Source organism: Neoarthrinium moseri (genome assembly GCF_022829205.1).
Source record: "Neoarthrinium moseri strain CBS 164.80 chromosome Unknown scaffold48_Wmoseri_CBS_16480, whole genome shotgun sequence".
Classification (NCBI taxonomy): domain Eukaryota; kingdom Fungi; phylum Ascomycota; class Sordariomycetes; order Amphisphaeriales; family Apiosporaceae; genus Neoarthrinium; species Neoarthrinium moseri.
Window position 1 is genome coordinate 273,648 of NW_026055162.1, and position 18,811 is coordinate 292,458.

At 54.0% G+C, this 18,811-nt stretch overlaps 9 protein-coding genes across 9 annotated transcripts; 3 read left to right on the top strand and 6 right to left on the bottom strand.

Annotated features, from left to right (window-relative positions):
- Positions 1 to 361: 361 nt before the first annotated feature.
- Positions 362 to 1,411, top strand: JN550_009996 (uncharacterized protein; the record flags this gene model as incomplete). Its single annotated transcript, XM_049308201.1, has 1 exon — positions 362 to 1,411. The coding sequence occupies one exon, from the start codon at positions 362 to 364 to the stop codon at positions 1,409 to 1,411; it is 1,050 nt and encodes a 349-aa protein (XP_049168114.1).
- A 257-nt stretch (positions 1,412 to 1,668) lies between these two features.
- Positions 1,669 to 3,123, bottom strand: JN550_009997 (uncharacterized protein; the record flags this gene model as incomplete). The annotated part of the gene is made up of 1 exon (XM_049308202.1): positions 1,669 to 3,123. One exon carries the CDS (start codon positions 3,121 to 3,123, stop codon positions 1,669 to 1,671), a length of 1,455 nt encoding a protein of 484 aa, XP_049168115.1.
- Positions 3,124 to 4,275: 1,152 nt separating this feature from the next.
- Positions 4,276 to 6,039, bottom strand: JN550_009998 (uncharacterized protein; the record flags this gene model as incomplete). Its single annotated transcript, XM_049308204.1, has 3 exons — positions 4,276 to 5,091; positions 5,150 to 5,427; positions 5,490 to 6,039. 3 exons carry the CDS (start codon positions 6,037 to 6,039, stop codon positions 4,276 to 4,278), a joined length of 1,644 nt encoding a protein of 547 aa, XP_049168116.1.
- A 1,677-nt stretch (positions 6,040 to 7,716) lies between these two features.
- Positions 7,717 to 8,844, bottom strand: JN550_009999 (uncharacterized protein; the record flags this gene model as incomplete). The annotated part of the gene is made up of 2 exons (XM_049308205.1): positions 7,717 to 8,499; positions 8,593 to 8,844. 2 exons carry the CDS (start codon positions 8,842 to 8,844, stop codon positions 7,717 to 7,719), a joined length of 1,035 nt encoding a protein of 344 aa, XP_049168117.1.
- A 702-nt stretch (positions 8,845 to 9,546) lies between these two features.
- Positions 9,547 to 10,868, top strand: JN550_010000 (uncharacterized protein; the record flags this gene model as incomplete). Its single annotated transcript, XM_049308206.1, has 2 exons — positions 9,547 to 10,629; positions 10,758 to 10,868. 2 exons carry the CDS (start codon positions 9,547 to 9,549, stop codon positions 10,866 to 10,868), a joined length of 1,194 nt encoding a protein of 397 aa, XP_049168118.1.
- Positions 10,869 to 11,087: 219 nt separating this feature from the next.
- Positions 11,088 to 12,831, bottom strand: JN550_010001 (uncharacterized protein; the record flags this gene model as incomplete). The annotated part of the gene is made up of 4 exons (XM_049308207.1): positions 11,088 to 11,394; positions 11,515 to 11,836; positions 11,901 to 12,625; positions 12,683 to 12,831. The coding sequence occupies 4 exons, from the start codon at positions 12,829 to 12,831 to the stop codon at positions 11,088 to 11,090; spliced, it is 1,503 nt and encodes a 500-aa protein (XP_049168119.1).
- Positions 12,832 to 14,184: 1,353 nt separating this feature from the next.
- JN550_010002 (uncharacterized protein) lies at positions 14,185 to 14,861 on the bottom strand (the record flags this gene model as incomplete). The annotated part of the gene is made up of 2 exons (XM_049308208.1): positions 14,185 to 14,737; positions 14,857 to 14,861. The coding sequence occupies 2 exons, from the start codon at positions 14,859 to 14,861 to the stop codon at positions 14,185 to 14,187; spliced, it is 558 nt and encodes a 185-aa protein (XP_049168120.1).
- An 854-nt stretch (positions 14,862 to 15,715) lies between these two features.
- JN550_010003 (uncharacterized protein) lies at positions 15,716 to 16,799 on the top strand (the record flags this gene model as incomplete). The annotated part of the gene is made up of 2 exons (XM_049308209.1): positions 15,716 to 16,152; positions 16,211 to 16,799. 2 exons carry the CDS (start codon positions 15,716 to 15,718, stop codon positions 16,797 to 16,799), a joined length of 1,026 nt encoding a protein of 341 aa, XP_049168121.1.
- A 505-nt stretch (positions 16,800 to 17,304) lies between these two features.
- JN550_010004 (uncharacterized protein) lies at positions 17,305 to 18,504 on the bottom strand (the record flags this gene model as incomplete). The annotated part of the gene is made up of 1 exon (XM_049308210.1): positions 17,305 to 18,504. One exon carries the CDS (start codon positions 18,502 to 18,504, stop codon positions 17,305 to 17,307), a length of 1,200 nt encoding a protein of 399 aa, XP_049168122.1.
- Between the last annotated feature and the right edge of the window lie 307 nt (positions 18,505 to 18,811).

Sequence of the window (18,811 nt, forward strand, 5' to 3'; positions counted from 1 at the left end):
CTCTAGAACTGGAATGAGAATGTATTATATGATTGCGATTCACTAGTCGGTCGTCCCTGAGAGACTAATAAGTAAGTGATCTTTCACAAGAGCTGGCTCTCCACTAATGCTTAATTAGTCCTCTGGTGAGATGTAGTTCCCGCGAGCTAACACAAAAATGTGGAGGTTATGCAGCAATAGCCAGGGGTCGAAAAGCAATTAAGAACCCTTGGCTAGCTAGAGCTAACTCTGCGTGTAAGTGCAGACGTCATAAATTGCGAACTACACAAAACAGACACATCTAAGTACGGTAACCTGATGCCGCTTCAGATCCTCGAGCATCTGAAGCATCAATTGTCCTATCGATCAAGCCTGTAACAAAATGCCCTCGACTCGTGCACAATCCTCGAAGGAGGCCCATCAGGACACTGTGCACACAAAGGCGGAAGAGAAGCCAAACAACGGAAAACATGGCAGTGGAAACGGGGAGCCTGCATCCATCGGCCAGGGCACGGAAAAGAGTGAAAGCACTGAGAAAGACGTAAAGATCGTCCCATCAGTACCACATAAGCGCAAAACAAGTGAGGCTGATAAAGGGGCAACTTCGCCTCCACCAGCAAAGGCGGCGCGGCAGTCTCCCTCTCCCAAGGCGGAGGCCGATGAGGCCGGGTCATCACCAACAGCCTCACAAGTCCTGCACTTTCTCCTATCTGACACACCCCTACCCTACACAGTCCCGGAGAGCGAGGCGTCCACCCCGAAGGAGGTCCGCATCTACGCCTCGGCGCGGCTCAGCGCCTTCGAGGAGCTGCTGGCCGCCGTGGTGCTCTCGCGGCCCATCTCGCACAGGCTCGGTCAGCGCACCATTCGGACCATGCTCAATGAGCCGTACAGCTTCCACACGCCGGGCGCCATCAGGAAGGCCGGGAAGGACAAGGTCCTCCAGTCGCTGTGGGACGCGCGCACGCAGCACAAGGACAAGACTGCAGATCAGGCGTTCGGGCTGGCCGAGGTTGTCACGGAGATGTGGGCCGAGTCGGACGACGACGGGAGCCTCGACGCCTGCAGAGAGCAGGCCGGACATGATGTGGAGAAGGAGCGCGAGTGGCTGAAGAAATCCGTCAAGGGGCTCGGTGATACCGGGTTGGATATCTTCTGCCGGCGAGTCCAGTGGCTCTGGGAGGAGTTGTACCCATTCGTGGATAAGCGCACCGCTGATGCTTTGGAGGAGCTGGGGTTGCCGAAGACAGCGGAAGATCTCAGGGACTTGATAGCAAGCGAATGGGCTGCGCTAGAGATTGGGGACCTTGGAGTCGAGGATGAGGACCAGCGAAAGAGACGAGCTTTTGTCCTGGTGCTTGAGAAAGCTGTCGGGGCGAGCCTGGAGAAAGGCGTAGAAAAGGTCAAGAGGGAGGCTGCGAAGTCGACGTAGTTGGCAACTCACCACCTCGGTGCTCTGCTGACCTCAGGTTCGGCATAAAGGTACATCCATCGAATAAAGTCAGAGACATGTACTAGTTCCTTTTTCATTTTGATTCATTTGGTCCGGGAATACTGTTCTGCAGAATGCATGCCACATATAAGTATTTTCACCATTGAGTTCATCATACCGGATGTTCAACTGAAGTATAAATTATATACAAAAACCTACGTATATGTACCGTATTGGGTCACTCATGCATACTTAACTTACAAGGTAACGCCGCTGACCTCAAATGTCTGGATCTGGTTCGTAGCAAAATTCGACCAGAACTTTGTCCCACTGAGATACGTGTCACTATACTTGACATACCGCTCACCACTTCCGATCATCGTGCTCCATCTCGTCACAAGCGCACCGTTGGTACCCGGCGTGGTGAAACTGGACAGGTCAAAGTTCAAGTATTGTGCGCTGCCCCAGTTAACAGCGACGATGATGAGCTTCTTGTTGGCGGCATCGTACGCGGCGACAGTATTGTCGCTCCCACCATCCAGAATCGTCATGCCCTTCCTGATGTGCCGCGTGAACTGCGCCAGGACGTAGTACTTCTGGCTCACGGCACCGAGCGTGCGCGCATCGTTGCTGCCGTCGATGAGGCCCCAGCCGCCTCCGTCAATCACCTGCCAGTACACCCAGGCCGTGGGGTGCAGCCAGCGGAAATCGAGGATGAGATTGCTCGCGAGGGAGGACCCGGTCGCATCGCTCTCGCCATACTCGCTGTTCCAGAGCTTCTTTCCCGAGCTCTGCGCAAGCGAGTAGAGTGTGTCGCGGCGCCCGCTGGCTTGTTGGTACCCGTGCACATTGATGCGGCCCACGTTGCCGGTGGCGCCGGCGCTCTTGAGCGAGTTCCAGGTCGAGACGGCTACATCGTATGAGTTCTCGTCGGAGGCGGAGATGATGGTTGACGAAAGGCCGCGCGAGTTGAGCTGAGTGCGCATGGTGCCCAGCACTGTCGCTTGAGTTTTGACGTCAAAGTGGCAGCCCTCTTGAGTGCCCGAGTTGCCGTTCCACCAGTTTGCCATGGGCTCGTTGAAGGGGTCTACCGAGTTGAAAGTAATGCCCCAGTTGGCTTTGGCATGCTGGGCAACGTTGGCAAGGTAGATGGCGAACTGGTCGTAGTTCCAACTCTGCAGGTTGTCGCTCGACCCGCTGTCGGAACCGGCAGGGTTGTGATTATACAGCATCCACCACATAGGGCTGTTACTGAAGAGCTCGAAAGTGTCCGCGCCCCTGGAAGCAGCCTTCTGCATCATTGTCCTTTGGTTCGCATCCACAGACCAGTCCCAGCTGGATGACGAGGGATCCGTATTGTCCCAGTTGATCCAGTATCCTTCGATCTGCCTCGAGGCTATCATCTTGGGCGACTCTACCATTGTTTCGCCATTGACGCTATTCCAGCTGCAGGCGCCAGCATTGTAGCGAACAATATTGAAGCCAAGTCCCGGAATACTTGCACCATTGTACGTCACCGAATTAGTGGTAAAGAATATGTTGGCGAGGTCGTCGCGTGTTCCAAAGGCCGCTGCCCACCAAGCAAGCGATGTGCCCCATCCTTCCCAGGTTCCCCAATTGGTTTTCGTATTGATGGTTGTGGTAGTATCTGCCTTGGTCAGCGAACCGTAGCTGAGCAAAGCAGCAAGCAGGTGATGATTTTGGTATCTCATCTTTGCTGAACAAGCCACAGTGAAGCGCAAGATTGACTACTTTCCCCGCTGGGCAACACTTCCAGTGGGAATCAAGTTATATGTATAACAATCTCTAGCGCTACACTGGGAAAAGCAGGTCACATGGCTGAGTTGAAGGTATCGTCAATGATGTTACGCTAGCAGAAATCATCCTCCAATGGTCTCACAGCTGCAATGGGTCAGCAATTGACCCCTCATAGTCCAAGGACGCATTTTCCCCTTGCATAGAGCCGTGAAGGTGCCGGCCGAAGTGTCCCAAGATACCATCGGTCCACTTCTCAGCGAAGATTTCCCCTGGTAAATCCCTCGAATCAGCAACTCAACCAAAGGGCGAAGTTCTTGGTCAGGATATCTTGAGCACACCAAAACTAACCAGGACCCTCGTCACTACCCAAGTGCAACGCTACAAACATGTGCCGACTGGAGCGGATCGCATAGAGGACACGTCGGGGAACCCGGCCCCGAACAGAGTTTCGACCTGTTGGTCAGGTGAGATGGTGTGGATACTTTATCTATAGAAGTGCCAAAAAGGGGGGCTCAAACCTCGTCCCATTGGCTCATCACATCGAAAAGGGAAAACCCGGAGGTGACAAGACCCGCCGAATACGACCTACCCCAGATTCATCCCCCACACATTACGCACCACTTCTTTGGAAGCAGGAAAACACCAGAGCCAAGCAATCGTGAGCTTGGTTTTACCCTCCTGAAAGAACCACAGTTTACGAACCTGGAAGGAAGAGACGGACACCCATGATCGATATCGAGCACCTTCATCTTCAATGTGCAGGGTAGCCTAGTACGCATATCAATATCTTTCAAGTTCAGCATCACGAATCTCAGAAAGAACGAAACCTTGTGCAACCTCAAATCAATGGAGTTCCCTATGATTAGGGTGGCAACTAAGCAGTGCAACAAAATATGTACAGCGGAACAGTAGGCAAACAACGCGCCAACAAAGGAAACCCATTTCAAGCGTCAAGTCGTTGCGTCAGCTCTCGCATCAGCCATCTTCATACCTCATGATCCCCTCTTCGTTATACGATTTTGGTAGAACTTCAAGATCACAGCGGCCTCTTATGCCGCGCATCAAACCCCAGTCTAGTGTGAGCGCCCCTTTTTGCTTCCACACTTCTAGAGGAAATCTACAGCATCGACACTGATGGCGCCGCTGAGGTAGCCGGTCCCCGAGCTGCCCGTGATGACGGAGATAGTTAGCACCTGCCATTCGGAAGTGCTCTGAATCCAGGCAGAGGCCGGAACCTCCCAGGTTAGCATGACATTGTTGCCCCTGTAGGTGCCAACAGTCAGACTGCGGGTGCTGGCCTGGTTGGTCGCCGGCGTCACCGAGCTCTTCCACCCGTTCACGCTGATCATGGGTCGACCACCAATATAGGCTTCCGTGATACCGATACGGATCGTATGGGCCTTAGTCAGCTGGTCAGCCGTCAGCTTGAAGTAGACGATGTGGTCGTTGTTGATGGCCTGCCAAATATATCCGGGGAAGATGCTTGGTGTGCTGGTGCCGACGATATAGTTGCTCGCATCCCAGTTACTGAGGCGCTTGTCACTTGGGTGCATATAAGTCGGCTTCATAGGCGTGTCGGCAAAGTTTAGGAAGCCCTTGGGCGTGCCGTCCCACTCTCCGATGCGCCAAATGGCCACGTCGTCTGCGGGATCATCGCATGTGAGGGTGTGCACAGCGGTGCCGGCGCCTGCGTTGATTGTAACGCTGCCTTTGTACACCTCGAGCTCGGATTTGTAAACCGTCAGGGTATAGGTGCCGGGCAAAACGCCATAGATCGACCATGCCCCAGTGCTGCCAGCCGTGCCCCAGTACTGTGCATTGTTATTTGACAACCCGACGACGTACGTGTACCCAGATTTCATGTTTGCCAGACCAACACCCGAGGCATAACCACGGCCACTGGCTGGCACCCATCCGTCGATCTGTTTTGGTGGAGTTAGCATGAATAAGGAATAGATGCAAAGCAAGCGCTCCACTTACACCAAGAGTGTCGAACCAGCCCCAATCCGCCTTGCGGGCAAACAAGGCGTTGTTCGGCGGACCACCATCTGTGAAGGAGAGCACGTGAGGACCCTGCAGCCCAAACCGCTCTACGTCTGTGTGACCCATGTTATAATGATAAATTTCGTAGATGTCGGATCCGCCAGAGCTACCGCGGCGGAGTAACGACCTGAAGAATGGTCCTCCTGATGCCTTCTCGTGGTTGCTCCTGACCATCCACACGCCAACGGATCCAGAGCTATAACCGACATAATCGTCTAGAAACTGACGTTAGTGGACGCATCCATCAGAAGGAAAAGTTCGCAGGGAAGAGACTCACAATCGATGGTCCTGCCATAGGTGTTTCCAGTATAGTGCTTGCTCTCTGTGTAGCCATTCGAATCCGCTGTGATGTCTTGCGACTCGATGAACGTACTTGAGTCGTACCAATCTGCATCTTGGCTGGAGTGCTGGCTATTCCACATACCCGGGGGGAAGCGGACAATGTATCTCGAGGCGGTTACGCTCGCGTCCTTCTTGTTGGTGAAGATATAGACGTTGTTGTTTCCATAGCGCACGAAGAGGTAGTGCTTCAGAGTCCCATGGGTGACTGTCACTTTTATGATGGCGGAGGGCGAGGAGAACTGTTGGATAGTGACTGTGCTAGCGCCCAAGCCAGACTCGACTTGGGTGTTCTTGCGGTCGTAGCCGTTGTACTCGACGCCGCCGTACAGCATCGATACTATGTCTCCCGACCCTTTATTGACCTTGATCACCAGCTTAGCACCGGAGTCGATGACATAGTTCGTGCCATCATCTTTGTATCCGAATGCGGCCAGGACGACGGCGGGCCAGAGCAGCACCGCGTACAGAAGACCGACCAGCAACATGGTGCCGGTGTTGCCCAGTAGCCCGATGTTGCAAAGCAAGTGAGGCTATTGCTGGGACCTACACTGGTCCAGTGGCCTGCAGATCCGGCTCGATATACGACATCTTATATGATTTCAGCATCGTCCGTTCTCAGCGTTCTAGGGTCGCTCTCTAGCCCTTGGCATCCAGTGAGATTCGGAAATGACATCAAGGGACCCTAACAAACCGTATCCATGGGGAAAACTCTTCGCTTCGCCTATCCTCACTGCGTATTAGATCATGAGATCTCCAGGCAAGTGCCAATCTCGTCCAAATCCACGATATCACGCCGTGCCGCCAGGCAAGCATAGCTTAGCGGGCCATCCAACCGGGGTTGGATCGATTGGTGCCGGCCTCCGGGCTGGGCCGGGCACGATGACCAATTACAGTTACGGAGGGGGGGTCCGCCGTGGCATCGGCAGCGGAAGTGATTTGTGGGGGATGATCAGGGGTCATGGTCCGGGGTGTTAGCATTCGCCAGGGTTGGGGTCCCCGCGTGAATGGTGGAAACCTGTGAGCGCCTCCTTTTCCTGCAAATGCACGGCTGACAGCTCTGGAAGGTACATCCGCAAAGAGCTGTGTCTCGAGATCCCACGCTGCCTGTAGTCGTCACTTGGCAACGGAGCGGTTGTTCACAATTGGGAAATACAATCGTCGCGGACTGACTGACATTCACGAGTTTGTTCTGCTGGCATGTGGAATGACGCGCAGATGGGCTTGAGACGTCTAGAATATTATTGATGCGCTTAGGATCGGAACCAGTTGCTGTACCAATGTGGTGCGATTGATCTATATCGGGCCCACTATAACGTTGCGGTGCACAATTTCGTTTTTGCTCGTATCACGATATTAGTGATGAGGCATGTAGTTAGCGGGCCACCACTCCAAACTTAATACTCGCTCCTCAGCCAGTCTGCACACAGTACACAAACTTATTTACCCAGGATACTTATGGAATATGATGGACCCTTCTTCGGCTGAATAAATCTGCATCGGACACAGTATGAGAGTGGTTGTTAGCGAAGGGCGCTTCGCCTGGGGAAAGACATGGTCACCTCTGGATATGGACCGTAACGCTTAGAGTGCGTTGCCACTGTTGTTCCCACGTAGAGAGAGCAGGACAAATAGAGACCACGATTTGTCCTGCTCATATAAGAGCTTCCACACATTCTCCGCGTTGTGACTGCCAACACAGATCTAATCCAACTGACCCGTATTCACCTCCTGTCAGGTTGGCCCTCGCCGCCTTAGCTAACTTAGCAAAAACCGGCACAACACCCTAGCCCTCGGCTTGGCGGCTTTCTAAGCCGGGTCCCTGCTGGTTGACGTTCACGGGTATGGTTGAGGCATACTGGTGCCGGACAATGAGCAGGTCTTTGGGTTCTTAGGTCCGGCGCCGCACGCGGTCAGCAACGCCATCGCCGGCATCAACGATATGGTCATGTGAAGGGTTATCACAACGGCGGACTCAACGGCACGATTTCGGCTTGGCGTTCTTGCACGTCGGCCTCCATGGCGACATCTTGCCGGGAGACAGCGTCGTGCCGCGCGCCATGCCATTATTTGCGGCCCGGGCACAAGCCACCTTCTGCTAATATCCTCTCATTAACGTGTCGCAAAGACAGCATCAGTTGCGGGTTTCAAAACCCCAACTAGTTTCATCCATCCGCTAGGCGGCCCTCTGGAAGTAATGCTTGTACAGCGCCGTAATCCTTATAGTAAAGCTGTAGGTACGAGCAAATAGACGGGCATTCAACCCTTGCTCTGAGTTCCATCCACCATATACTGCGTCCCCCTTTGCGGTACCATAGAAACAGCAGCAAAAGTGCGACGGGGTCTTTTGCCCGCAGCAGGGATTCAAAGGGCCCATGGATGCTGCGCCTGAAGAGTTCAGATTGACCTATCGTGACCTGACTATCCGGAAGGCCCTGGAGCTGGGAAAGCGCGTGGGCAGCATGGAAATATGGGTTGCTTTCTGCCGTCGAGGAGTCTTCAAGATGACACACAGCAGCCAAGGCCCTGGGTATACCATCCACGCCTCCCTCTGGCAGGGGCGAAAACATATCGGCGTAGGTCGCCGCCATGATGCGGAAAAGACTGTCCGGTCGCAACGGATTCGTTAAACCCCATAATGACATTTTGCCTCTGTTCATACGCAACCACTCCAATCCGGAGGAGTCGGAGGGTTTAAGAGGCCACGATTCCTCCGGAGTGCAGGCATCGGGGGAACAGAAGGCCAGGATGGCCAGAGCAGCCGCAGTGCCCCAGATCGCGTCCTTATCTTCCGTCCTAATAGGCTGCCTTAACCGCTTGTTGAAGAGAGCTGTGCCTTGAGACCAGTGATAGCACTCCTCTAGACTGCGACGAGGACCTAACGAGCTGTTCAGATGGCGGTCATACGCAAACGCCACCGCTATGGAGGCGTGCATCAAGAAAGGGTGCTGTCAAGAATATCTCAGTAAAGCAAAGGCCTTGGATGGGATAATATAGCTTAATCCTGCCTAACAGGACAAGACCAAGTATATAGAACTTACCGTGAAGGCTAGTACTAAGAGCTTGTGGTTCATTTCCACTACTCTAGGATCATCTGGAGAAATGAGACTTCGTCCTAAGTACCGAGTCACGAATTCCTGACATTTTGCGTTCAGCTGATAATGATAGGACGTTGATACGTCCGAAGTCCAGATGGCATTGGTGAGGGACCGTTGAAGCCCTGGTCTTGTTGGAGCGACCAATGACCTTGTCGTATCATCGGCGACGGGCTGCAGGTCAGGGGTGTTGGGCATGAAGTTACATAACACCCCGAACGAACAACATCTCTTGCACTGCGGTTTGCCCTCATCGCACTAGAAGACCAAGGAAAATCCATTCAGCTGAAGGCCGTCCTGTGGGAAGCAGAGAGTCACCCACTTTGAGTTTTCTGAGCTTGCAGTTTCGGCAGCCAAATCTCGACCTCCGCGTAGGTCTGCGCCCCCGATCCACTCTTGGACAAGTGGAAGCCATATTCGTTTGCTGTTGCCGCGGAGAGAAGGCCAATGAGGTTCAATTTAAACGCAACCTTGAACTCAGGAGACCCGGAAAATGTGAGGTCATCAGAGAGAGGAACGCGGCTGGGCTACGAGCCATCGGGTTGGCAAGGCGGAGGCTCGGCCAGACGGTGGCCCCACTAGGTTAGCAAGTTTACTGGAGCAGTTCTTACATACTCTTGACTAACCCCGTTTCGCATAGTGAAGCTTTGCACTAGCCATTGCTCGGATACAGAAGCCTCTGATTGGCTGATCGTTCATGGCCGGTATTGAAGCCGCTGCTGGCCTGTAATTAAGACAGGACAGTATGAGACGGGTCTTGAAAAAGAGTCAGCAGTGTCGGTGACAGCTTGATTGTATAAGAAGAGGGCTATCCTTCTTTTTCCTGGGAAGAAAACATTATGGCTTACTACACATTATCTTCCACATCCACACAACCTCAAGCTACACGTAACCTCCAAAATGTCCTCCCACCTTGCTGCCGTCTCCCTCGCCAAAGGCCAACCCTTTGAGGTTCAAGCCCGTCCAACTCCAAAGCCAGGTCCAGGCGAGCTCCTCATAGCCGTCAAGTCCGTAGCCCTCAACCCGGCAGATAACCACATGCGCAACCACGGCCTGTTCATACCCACTTACCCCACGGTCATCGGCTTCGACATCTCGGGCTTGGTCCTCGAAGTCGGCGACGATGTGCCCACCGACATTACGGATGGCGATAGCGGTCTCTCCTTTCTGCCAGGGATCACCCGCGTAGCCGCCTACGCGGCCTCGTACTGGAAATCATGCGACCCGGACTACGGCGCCTTCCAGGAGCGGTGCCTTGTCCCCTGGCAACACGCCGTGCCCATTCCCGACGCGAGCCTCTCTTGGAACCACGCAGCAACCTTGCCTGTGGCAGCCGAGGTGCCTCTGAGGGCGTGGGATGTTTTTGGGTTCCCTCGCCCTGGCAGCAATAGAGGAGCAGATAAAGTCCGGAAATCAGAAGCCCTTCTGATCTGGGGCGCCTCCTCCAGCGTCGGCACCATGGGTGTACAGAGCGCACGGCTGATGCGCGAAGACCCAGAAAACCCCTTCGGTGCTGTGTACGCCACGGCCGGCTCGGCGAATAAGGAGTATGTGGCATCTTTGGGCGCGGACCGCGTCTTCGACTACAAAGACCCAGGAGTGGTGGATGCGATAGTTTCTGCCGCCAGGGAGGACGGGTTGGTGATCTGGCACTGCTTTCTTGCCGTGGGGCAATTGGCGCCGTGCCAGGACGTGCTCAAGGCCTTCGTTGGAGATGCTAACGAGATTGAGAAGAAGAGAAAGGGGAAGATTGCGTCCGCGCCTATCGTGCCCCCGGATGCTGACGTGATCGATGGAATGGAGACCATTTTCATAATGCCGTCGTTGGAGGAAGGGGTGAGGTTGGAGGAATTCCGGTATTGGATGGGCACTTGGCTAAGGAAGAACCTGGCCAAGGGGGTTATCAGGCCGAGCCCGGAGCCGATGGTCGTGGGGAAGGGATTGGGATCTATCAATGCCGGGTTGGATATGCTGCTCCAGGGAGTGAGTTGTACAAAGTTGGTTGTTGAGGTGGAGGAGTAGTGCTTCTGGGAACTTCGCCGAGCCCCCTAGCCATCGTGGCTACAGTCCATCCTTCCGTAGGATTTTTCATTTGCCTGACAAACCCTTAGCTTACCGGCCGTCGCTTGTCTTCGAGATTTCAGAATCCTGGGCGAAACGATGCTACCGGGCCGCCGACAAGCTCGACCACCATCTCTTCCATCCTGCGTGCTCTTCGGTAACACCTGATTTCATAGCCACCAGTTTGGTTAGGACTCGCGCAGCAGCGTCTGAAACCAGAGCTGTAGTCGTTCCACTGAGAGTTGTTGATTTTCTTAGCAATGGAATCCATCATCTTCCGTGAAGAGCAGTTCGGTCTCCCTGTCTGCATATCCAAGGAGTATTAGTGGCCAAATTTTGATGAGTGGGCGTCAGTCTCTAATGATGCACCCTGTAGTTCTCTAGGCAGCCTCGTCTAGTGAGTCGACCCCGAGCTCCTCTATGCCACTGCATAGTTCATCCATGGCGCCTTTAAGGGTCTCCTTCACTTGGTCTGCCTCCTCGATATTTCCACACTCTCGCAAATAGCTCTCGAATGCAGACAAATTATCAATCGTGAAGTCGTCCGCGAGGCCATACCGGTCGACGCAGAACTCGACTACCTTCCTACAAGCGGTGATCGCCTCTTGGCGGTTTCCAAGCTCCTTATGAATTTGGAACAACAGCCTATAGGAAACCGGTTCGGTGAACATTCCCTTGATCACCTCCCTAACAGTATGAGTTTTAGCAAGGGTCTCTTGTGACATTGGCACCTGCGTCAACACCAGGCAGTAGACGCTCTTCACGCAGCGATGGCTGGTGGCCATCGGGAGTCGGAACTTGACGTACCTATTACTCGGCAACAAGATTTCCGATACCGTTTTTAATGCGCTGGTATAGTCCTTCTTCCATAGATAAACATAGGTAAGTTCTCTTTTGGCTGACAAAATCCTGTAGGGGTCCACGCCGTCCGAGGCCTCTAATTGTCGAATGATTGCTAAGATTTGCGATACTGCCGAGTCACCGTCAACGATACCAAGCTGAAATAGGTCCCGTGCTGCGTCGATGATTGCTTCGACATGAATTTTGCTGTGAAATGGAAAGAAGTCCTGAATAACAGCAACAGAGCCATTTGTGAGTGTACGCCCATATTTTGGAAGCTCCCCGATTTCTGAATTGACTTGTTCTTAACAACTGCTCAATGCACGAACTACTATGAGCCTCGAACAACATACCTATTTTGCGGATATTGGACAGTAACTCTATCATAGGATGGTCGGAGTCCTTGAGGATGATTCGCGAAAGTGAGTGCATGTATCGCAATACAGAGGCTGCTAGGTCCGGCCAGCTTCCGCTGAGGCCCAGGAACACGATGAAGGCAGAGCTAAAAAAGGTAGGCGAGTCGCTGGCCAGGACTTTTTCGAAAACTTGGTTGGACTTTTGCACAACACGGAAAGCTTCCTTCGCCTTGCCGGCGTCCATGAGGTGTCTTACTGTGTACCAAGTACCGTGCCATTCTAAAGCGGGATCCTTTGACACATCCAGGTCCCCCCGGGAGTCAAGCACCCATGCTTTGGTATCAAAGTGTGCCGAAGTATAAGATCGCATTGCATGGATGCTTCCCTCCAATGCCCTGAGGACATCTGGGGAACGTGGAGAAAAAAGGGGGGGCTTAAGGATCCGGACTGTGTTGTTATGGGCGGCAACGGCCAGTGCTGTAGATGAGGCGACGCCTGGATTCCGGCCGTCGTGCAGGGGGCTCCTCGTATGCTGTGCCACATGGTCATGCTTTTTGGTCAACCTGTCCCGCTGGCGGAGGTATTTTTCAATCCGCTCCTGACTGGCCTTGGCTCCCCGAATCTCGGGCGTCTTCTTGGAGCGGACAAACTCTTCGACGTCCTGAGCTCGAAGGTTCTTGCGGAGGTTCCACTGTTTGATGCGGTATTTATACATTTTCATGCTGTTTCTTTAGTGGTTATTCCTTGTGTCCACGGTGAAGCGATGTATATGCACTAACGTGGCTTTGAAACCGTGCCGAGATTCCATGTACTGCATCACCTGGGTCAAGGGCATGTTCCTGGCTTGGTACAGGTCTGTGATGATGGCCCGGTGACTGTCCCAGGCCGCTGCCGAGGCGAAGGCAGTCTGAGATCCACCGTCCGCCATGGCTGTAGGAGGTTGGCTAGTCACTCATGTAGTGTTCGTAAAGCGCGACCGCCTGATGCGAGTCTTTGATTGAGGAGCAGAGGCCCTGCAATATGTGTGGGGAGACGGGCAGGCGGGTTCGGCAGAGGGACCACCCGCCAAACCAGGGTGCCCGACGGCTGGCCTGTGCGTGCTGCAAACCCCCCCGGTCTAGGACTGGCACCAACTCGCAGTTTCTCGGTACTGCCTATAGCAAGGCTGGTTCTCTGCAGCCGAGGGGTCTCGCCAGCGTCGACTATTGGCTGCAGCCTGCTCCCAAGTGCCTTATCTTTTGCTTGATGCAGGAGGTACGGTGATTCTATTTTTGCGCAGTGGGCGTACTGGAGCACCTTACAGGGGCTGCGTTCGCTACCTGTCCAATGGCATACCTGTTGTCCACTCGATCTGCGTTGGATGAATCATTAGCCGTTGGGTGCTCTCATGCAGTGTCTAAACATGGACTTTGATATGGCGTCATGGTAACTGAACCACACATGTGATGAATGGCTCACTATATTTACACGTTAGCAAACTCTGGGGAATATGCTTCCTCAAGTTCCACAAGTAGCAGGAGATGCTTTAGCTGTGTAAGACTACTCGGCCCCTCATCCTCCCAGACACCGGCAAAGTGCCACTCATTCATGTACGTAAATAATCAACATATGTGCAAATGCACTGCACCAGCAATGCGACAAGTCTTTCTTTCTCAGTTTCTATCAACATAAGCTGTCTCTTCTGGAATCTCCAACTCGTCGCTAGCGTGGCCCCGCATTACCTGGGTATTTCTAACACATTCCAACTTAGTACCACTATGATATCAGTGCCATCCCTATAGGTCTCCGGAAAGTGTGTGAAGCAGCCACAAGGCGGCTTCGAAACAGTTGAGGCCTTGACGTTGCCTTCCTTGATTGGAAGAGTGAACAATCTGATGAACAAATTACGATGAGCCCAATGAATTCAACAACCACGCAACGAGACAGATGCTCATCGTGGATAGAGGACGGCAGCCCCTTGAAATCAAATTAGGAAACCCCAATTATGAAAGCATCAAGTGCAGGCGCTGACTGCGGGATAAACAATTACTCGTCGTGGACACATACTTATATCTGGTGACGCATATTCGATTCGATGAATGAATTGGTTAATAACACACTTACTGAAAGTCATAGCGGTACGCTTCTTCATTATATTTCACTGAACTGAGAGCTTTCGCCAGGGTTAGGAGCACGGTAGAGAGGCGGCAGAAGAACCTAAATTTCGTATGAAGCTCATTTCAATTGGAAACTCGCAGCGCTTGATCAAACGCTTTGCAGAACCCGTGTTTCTAGATGAGCTTCAGATCGCTGGTGCAATCAAATCCCCGTTTTTACCCCAGTAGGTATTTCTACTACCATCCGTCCATAAGCGCGAGCCGCCCGGCTCGTCGACGTGAGTCTGGTCGCGATCGATTCTCTGTACCCGGTCATTGCCCCAATGGGCCTGTGCCTTCTGCAGGACATAATTGTTGAAAGCCGCCTGCGCGGCATTGTTGCCATCTGGGGCCGTAAGGACATACGCCTTGCGGTTGACGATGTACTTGGTATCGGTGTCCAACTCGAAGAGGTCGTTGAGCTGAGTGTCCAGATCGGGGATGTCGCCATCCTGGCAGAGGTTGGACGAGATGTGCGCCATGATCTTGTCCCATGACGCCTTGTCGACGTTCTTCTCGCCGATGACGACCACGGCGATGCATGTCTTGAGGCCCTCGGTGTACAGCGTCTCGTCGACTTTCTCGCGCACGACCTCGCCGATACTTACGGGGGTGCGCTGGTCGGGCGGAGGCGGATCAGCGCGCTTTGAGACATGCACAGGAGGAAGGTCGTCCCGAGCTGAGACCAAGCCATTGGGTCTATCTGCTGTGTTAATACGGGGTTCAAGAGGTAGTCTGCGAGAGACTCTTGCCTTGGGATAGGTTCTCCCAATGACTGGACGGCGGCCAGCCCTAAGAGGAAAAAAGTCTTCAAGAACTGCATAGTTGTTATGGCGTGTCTGCTGGCGTTGACGCCAGAGTTGCAAGTATAACTGTCTTGAGATTGTCGATGATGAGAAACAGACTAATAGATATCAATGGTGAAATGAAATCTGTTTATACTTACGGTTCGCCTCGCCCGTGAGTAATCCTTCGGTCTCGATGACATTCAACTGGAGTTGCTTTCTTGTCCGTGATCTGACATGGCTGCCCACCCGGGCTACTCAGCCTGATAGATTATATCATTGATCCCAATTTCTCCTGAAGTGAAACAGGCGGACATTGAGTTCTTAGCTCCTTCAAATTCAGTGAGCCAATCATGAAGCACTGCTACTGGGCTGTGGTTACTCGGGCAGTCAGCGGTCCAAAGGCTCCGAGCTGACTGCTTACAATCTGGCAGAGGATAGGATTCTGTGACAAATCAGTCAGCCGCAGGATCTTGAGCTATATGCTGATCATTGCTGCTATATCAACATTATCTAACACTTCCCGTGTGCTAATAGACAGGAATTGCGTAAATTCGCAGTGGACTTTGGAAATTGCCATTCTGGTCCTGGAGATCTTGCCTCTACGTGTATACAATCTAGCCTGTGACCCACCAAGTCAGATGTGAGGTTCATTCACCAAGTGAGATATGGGATTTAACCCAGGCAGAAGGATACGGCATTCAGCTAGTCTCACGTGTCGCACTGGAACGCATCATACTGTGACGTCACTCAACTGAAGAGCATTGGCTGAGGATTTCTCCTACCTGAAGGTGCAATTTACACCTGAATTTCAGCCGGCGTACCTCTGATCAATACGTGCAGTAACCTTTGGGCAGCTAGAACCTCTATCGAGTGTCCAAGACACCTCAACATGTCTAGCTCACACGAACAGAACCGTCGACCGTATCGACATGGCGACCAGCCCGAACTCCCCGTTGCCGGCATCCGGTACTATCCCGACCACCCCTTGATGAGAGAGTTGGAAAATGCTTGTACTAAGGGCGACACAGCACTCGGGGAGGTTGAGAGAATAGTATCAGCATGGCAAAACATGCCGCAGCCTTCCCCGCCGCGCGGCCCGGATCACTATCCCCTAGGCACCCTCGAGCCCATCCTGTATCAAGCTATACGACTGGACCGTGCAGACGTAGTGGCCTATCTTCTCACCCAAGGCATCAAAATGTGTCGTCTCGCCGTGTGGGAGGCCGTGTCAAGCAAGTCATCACCAGGAACGTGGCAGGCTCTCCTCGACCATGGACTCGACATCAACGCTCCTCTAAACAACTCCTCCGATCCACCCCCTCTCGCGTACTTTTCACATCCAGGTCTTCCTTACCACGTATGAGTCTCCTGACATGATCGCTAGGTTCGTTCTGCACGACGAGAACCTCACACGCTGGTTCCTCGCCCACGGCGCAGACCCCAACGCCGAGGCCCGCTGGGGCCTGACCCCGTTCCTCAAAGCCGTCAGCGACGCCGACACACCCCTGAGCACGGTTCAGCTGCTACACGCATCGGGAGGCAACGCCGCCAACGCAGTCCCCTTCGTCTGCTCGGCTGCCGACGATCTCGAGTCCGGGACGAGTTCCGCGGATGACTTCGCCGGCGGCGGGGGGCCGGGGGGCCGCAACGTGGCCGTGCTGCGCTTCCTCCTCGACGCGGGCGCCGACCCGGAGGCGCGCAAATGGGCGCACAACAGCCGCGGCTACGCGAGCGACTTCGACTGGGGCTCTGGGCTCAACATCGCCCTGGCCAGCCGCAGGGAGCGTATGGCCGAGGAGCTTCTCCGCCGGGGCGCACGTACAGATAGCAAGACTTTGAACTTGGCGTCGAGGGGGGAGACAGCGCTGGAGCTGGCGGCGCAGTATGCACCGAAGCTGCTGCCGCTGGTGGAGGAGTGTAGGAGGCGGGAAGCGGACGCGGTTCAACTTGGAGCCAGTGCTGCAGAAACGTAGCCTACGCTTCTGAGTGATATGAAATTCGGCAGTGGAAAGGCAGATTATTGCAACAATTTTGTGTGAAGTGAACTGTATTTCATGCCCGAGACTAGCTCAGCCGGCAGTGTACGTACGTAAAAATGAGCGCAATGCATAGCGCGGTACCCCTATGCGACATGCCTAATGCTGATGCCTATGCCTATGGATGCAGTCCCCTTGGAAGCCGGAAAATAAAATAAAACCAAAGCAGACCTGAAAAAAATGCAATCCGGGTATCAACCACTTTCTCTGAAAAACGCCTTGTCCATGCAACCATTCACTCATGTCCATGTATGTCATGCCGCTTTTATGTACCGTTTGGTGTCCAGCCTCCCTTGAGCACCAGGCCTTCTTCCTTGCAAAGACCAGGTCGTCGTGAGGGTTATTTACAGAGGGGTAGGGAGTGGGAGGTATATACTGTCGCGATAGGTTGGGAGGGCCGGATGATGGCTGGCCGCCCTGCCGAACGAGATGGCGGTGACTCTTATCTCATGCGGCGTGCCTGGCCAGTGGCGCGAGCCTTGAGGAAGGGGGCGACGCTGGTGACAGATACGGCTCCGGTGATGGCGGGCCGGGTCGAGCTGCTTCTAACAGAGGTCTTCAGGCCCGAGGTCACGCTTGCTTGCGCGGCGGAGCTTGTCTTCTGGCCGCTACCACCTGCACCAGCACTGACGGTAACAGTCTCGTACTGGGTGACGGTCGCGGCTTCGGCAGTGACGGTAACCGTCTTCACGCCGCCGCCGCCGTGCTTCTTGGAAGAGCTCGAGGCCTGAGTCTTGGATGCGGATGCAGAAGCAGTGTTTGTGGCAGCAGGGGCATCGGTGACGGCAGCGGGAGCTGCTGTGCCAGTGCCGCGTGCGGTTACCTCGACGAGAGTCTTCATCTGTGATTCGATGGCAGCCAGCAGAATGTTCTTGTTCTGCTTGAACTGAACGACACCCTTGATGCTGGAGCCGGACGAAGGGGCGTCAAGGTTGATTGTAGCACAGCTGGTGTAAATCTCGGTGGTGTTGCCCTTCTCGTTGGGGTTCTGAGGCCAGTCCCAAACCCACATGACAGTGTACTTGCCTGATGCCGGCAGATCTGAAGGGAGCTGCAAGTTGGACTGGCAGAGAAGGCTCTCTGCTCCGTACTTAGCGGCACGTTGAGCTCGAATGGGCGAGGCGTTGGGGTTCTCATAGCACTGTCCGTCATCAAAGAAATGGCTGGCCAGAAGTTTGCCCTTCTGGTTGCCGCCCGAGCCCTCAGTGTCCCACTGGTACAAGACGTCGTTGATGCCCATACCCGTTGTGTCCTCCGAAGTTCCGTAGATCATCACGTTGCCGCCTCTGAATCCTCGCGGTGTCTGGTCCGGAAAGCTAGTGTGGCCATTCTCGGCATACTGCAAGGAGACGAACTCGCCGGCAGCTGCTGTGAGGGGAGGGTACGCAGGGTTGGAGTAGCCGCCGCCCGAGAATTCCCGGCACACGGCTGGGTTGCTCGTGACATCGAGAATCTTGTTCTGGACGGCGGTGTCGGCAAAGCTAGGATCAGTCCGGTTGACGTGACCCATAGGGTAGCCAATATCTCCAACAAAGGAACCAGTGGACGATACGCGGCGCACGTACTCAACCCAGGAGTGAGCGTTGACACTCTGGGTGGCGGAAAGAACCGCGAGAGCCTTGATGACCCGAGTGAGAGACATTTTCGAGGGTGTTGGACGATGGCGATGGGTAAGAGTGGTGTGTCTGAAGTTGACTTGGTGGGAAGGTGAAGGAAGGTGCGTAAGCTCTCGCCGGCGAGAGACTGCGGAAGAAACAGATCGGGCTGCGAGACCCGGATGAGAATGAGTGTAGATTGGGGAACCAAATGGAAAACCCAAAAGGAGCGGGTAGCTTCTCGTGTGTTGTTGTTTGAGGGTAACTTTTTTGCCGCGCGTTTGCGTTGTGTGCTGGGGTGGAAAAGAGATGGTACCTAGGTGTTCGCGACGGTTGGTGTGGAAAAATTCGCGA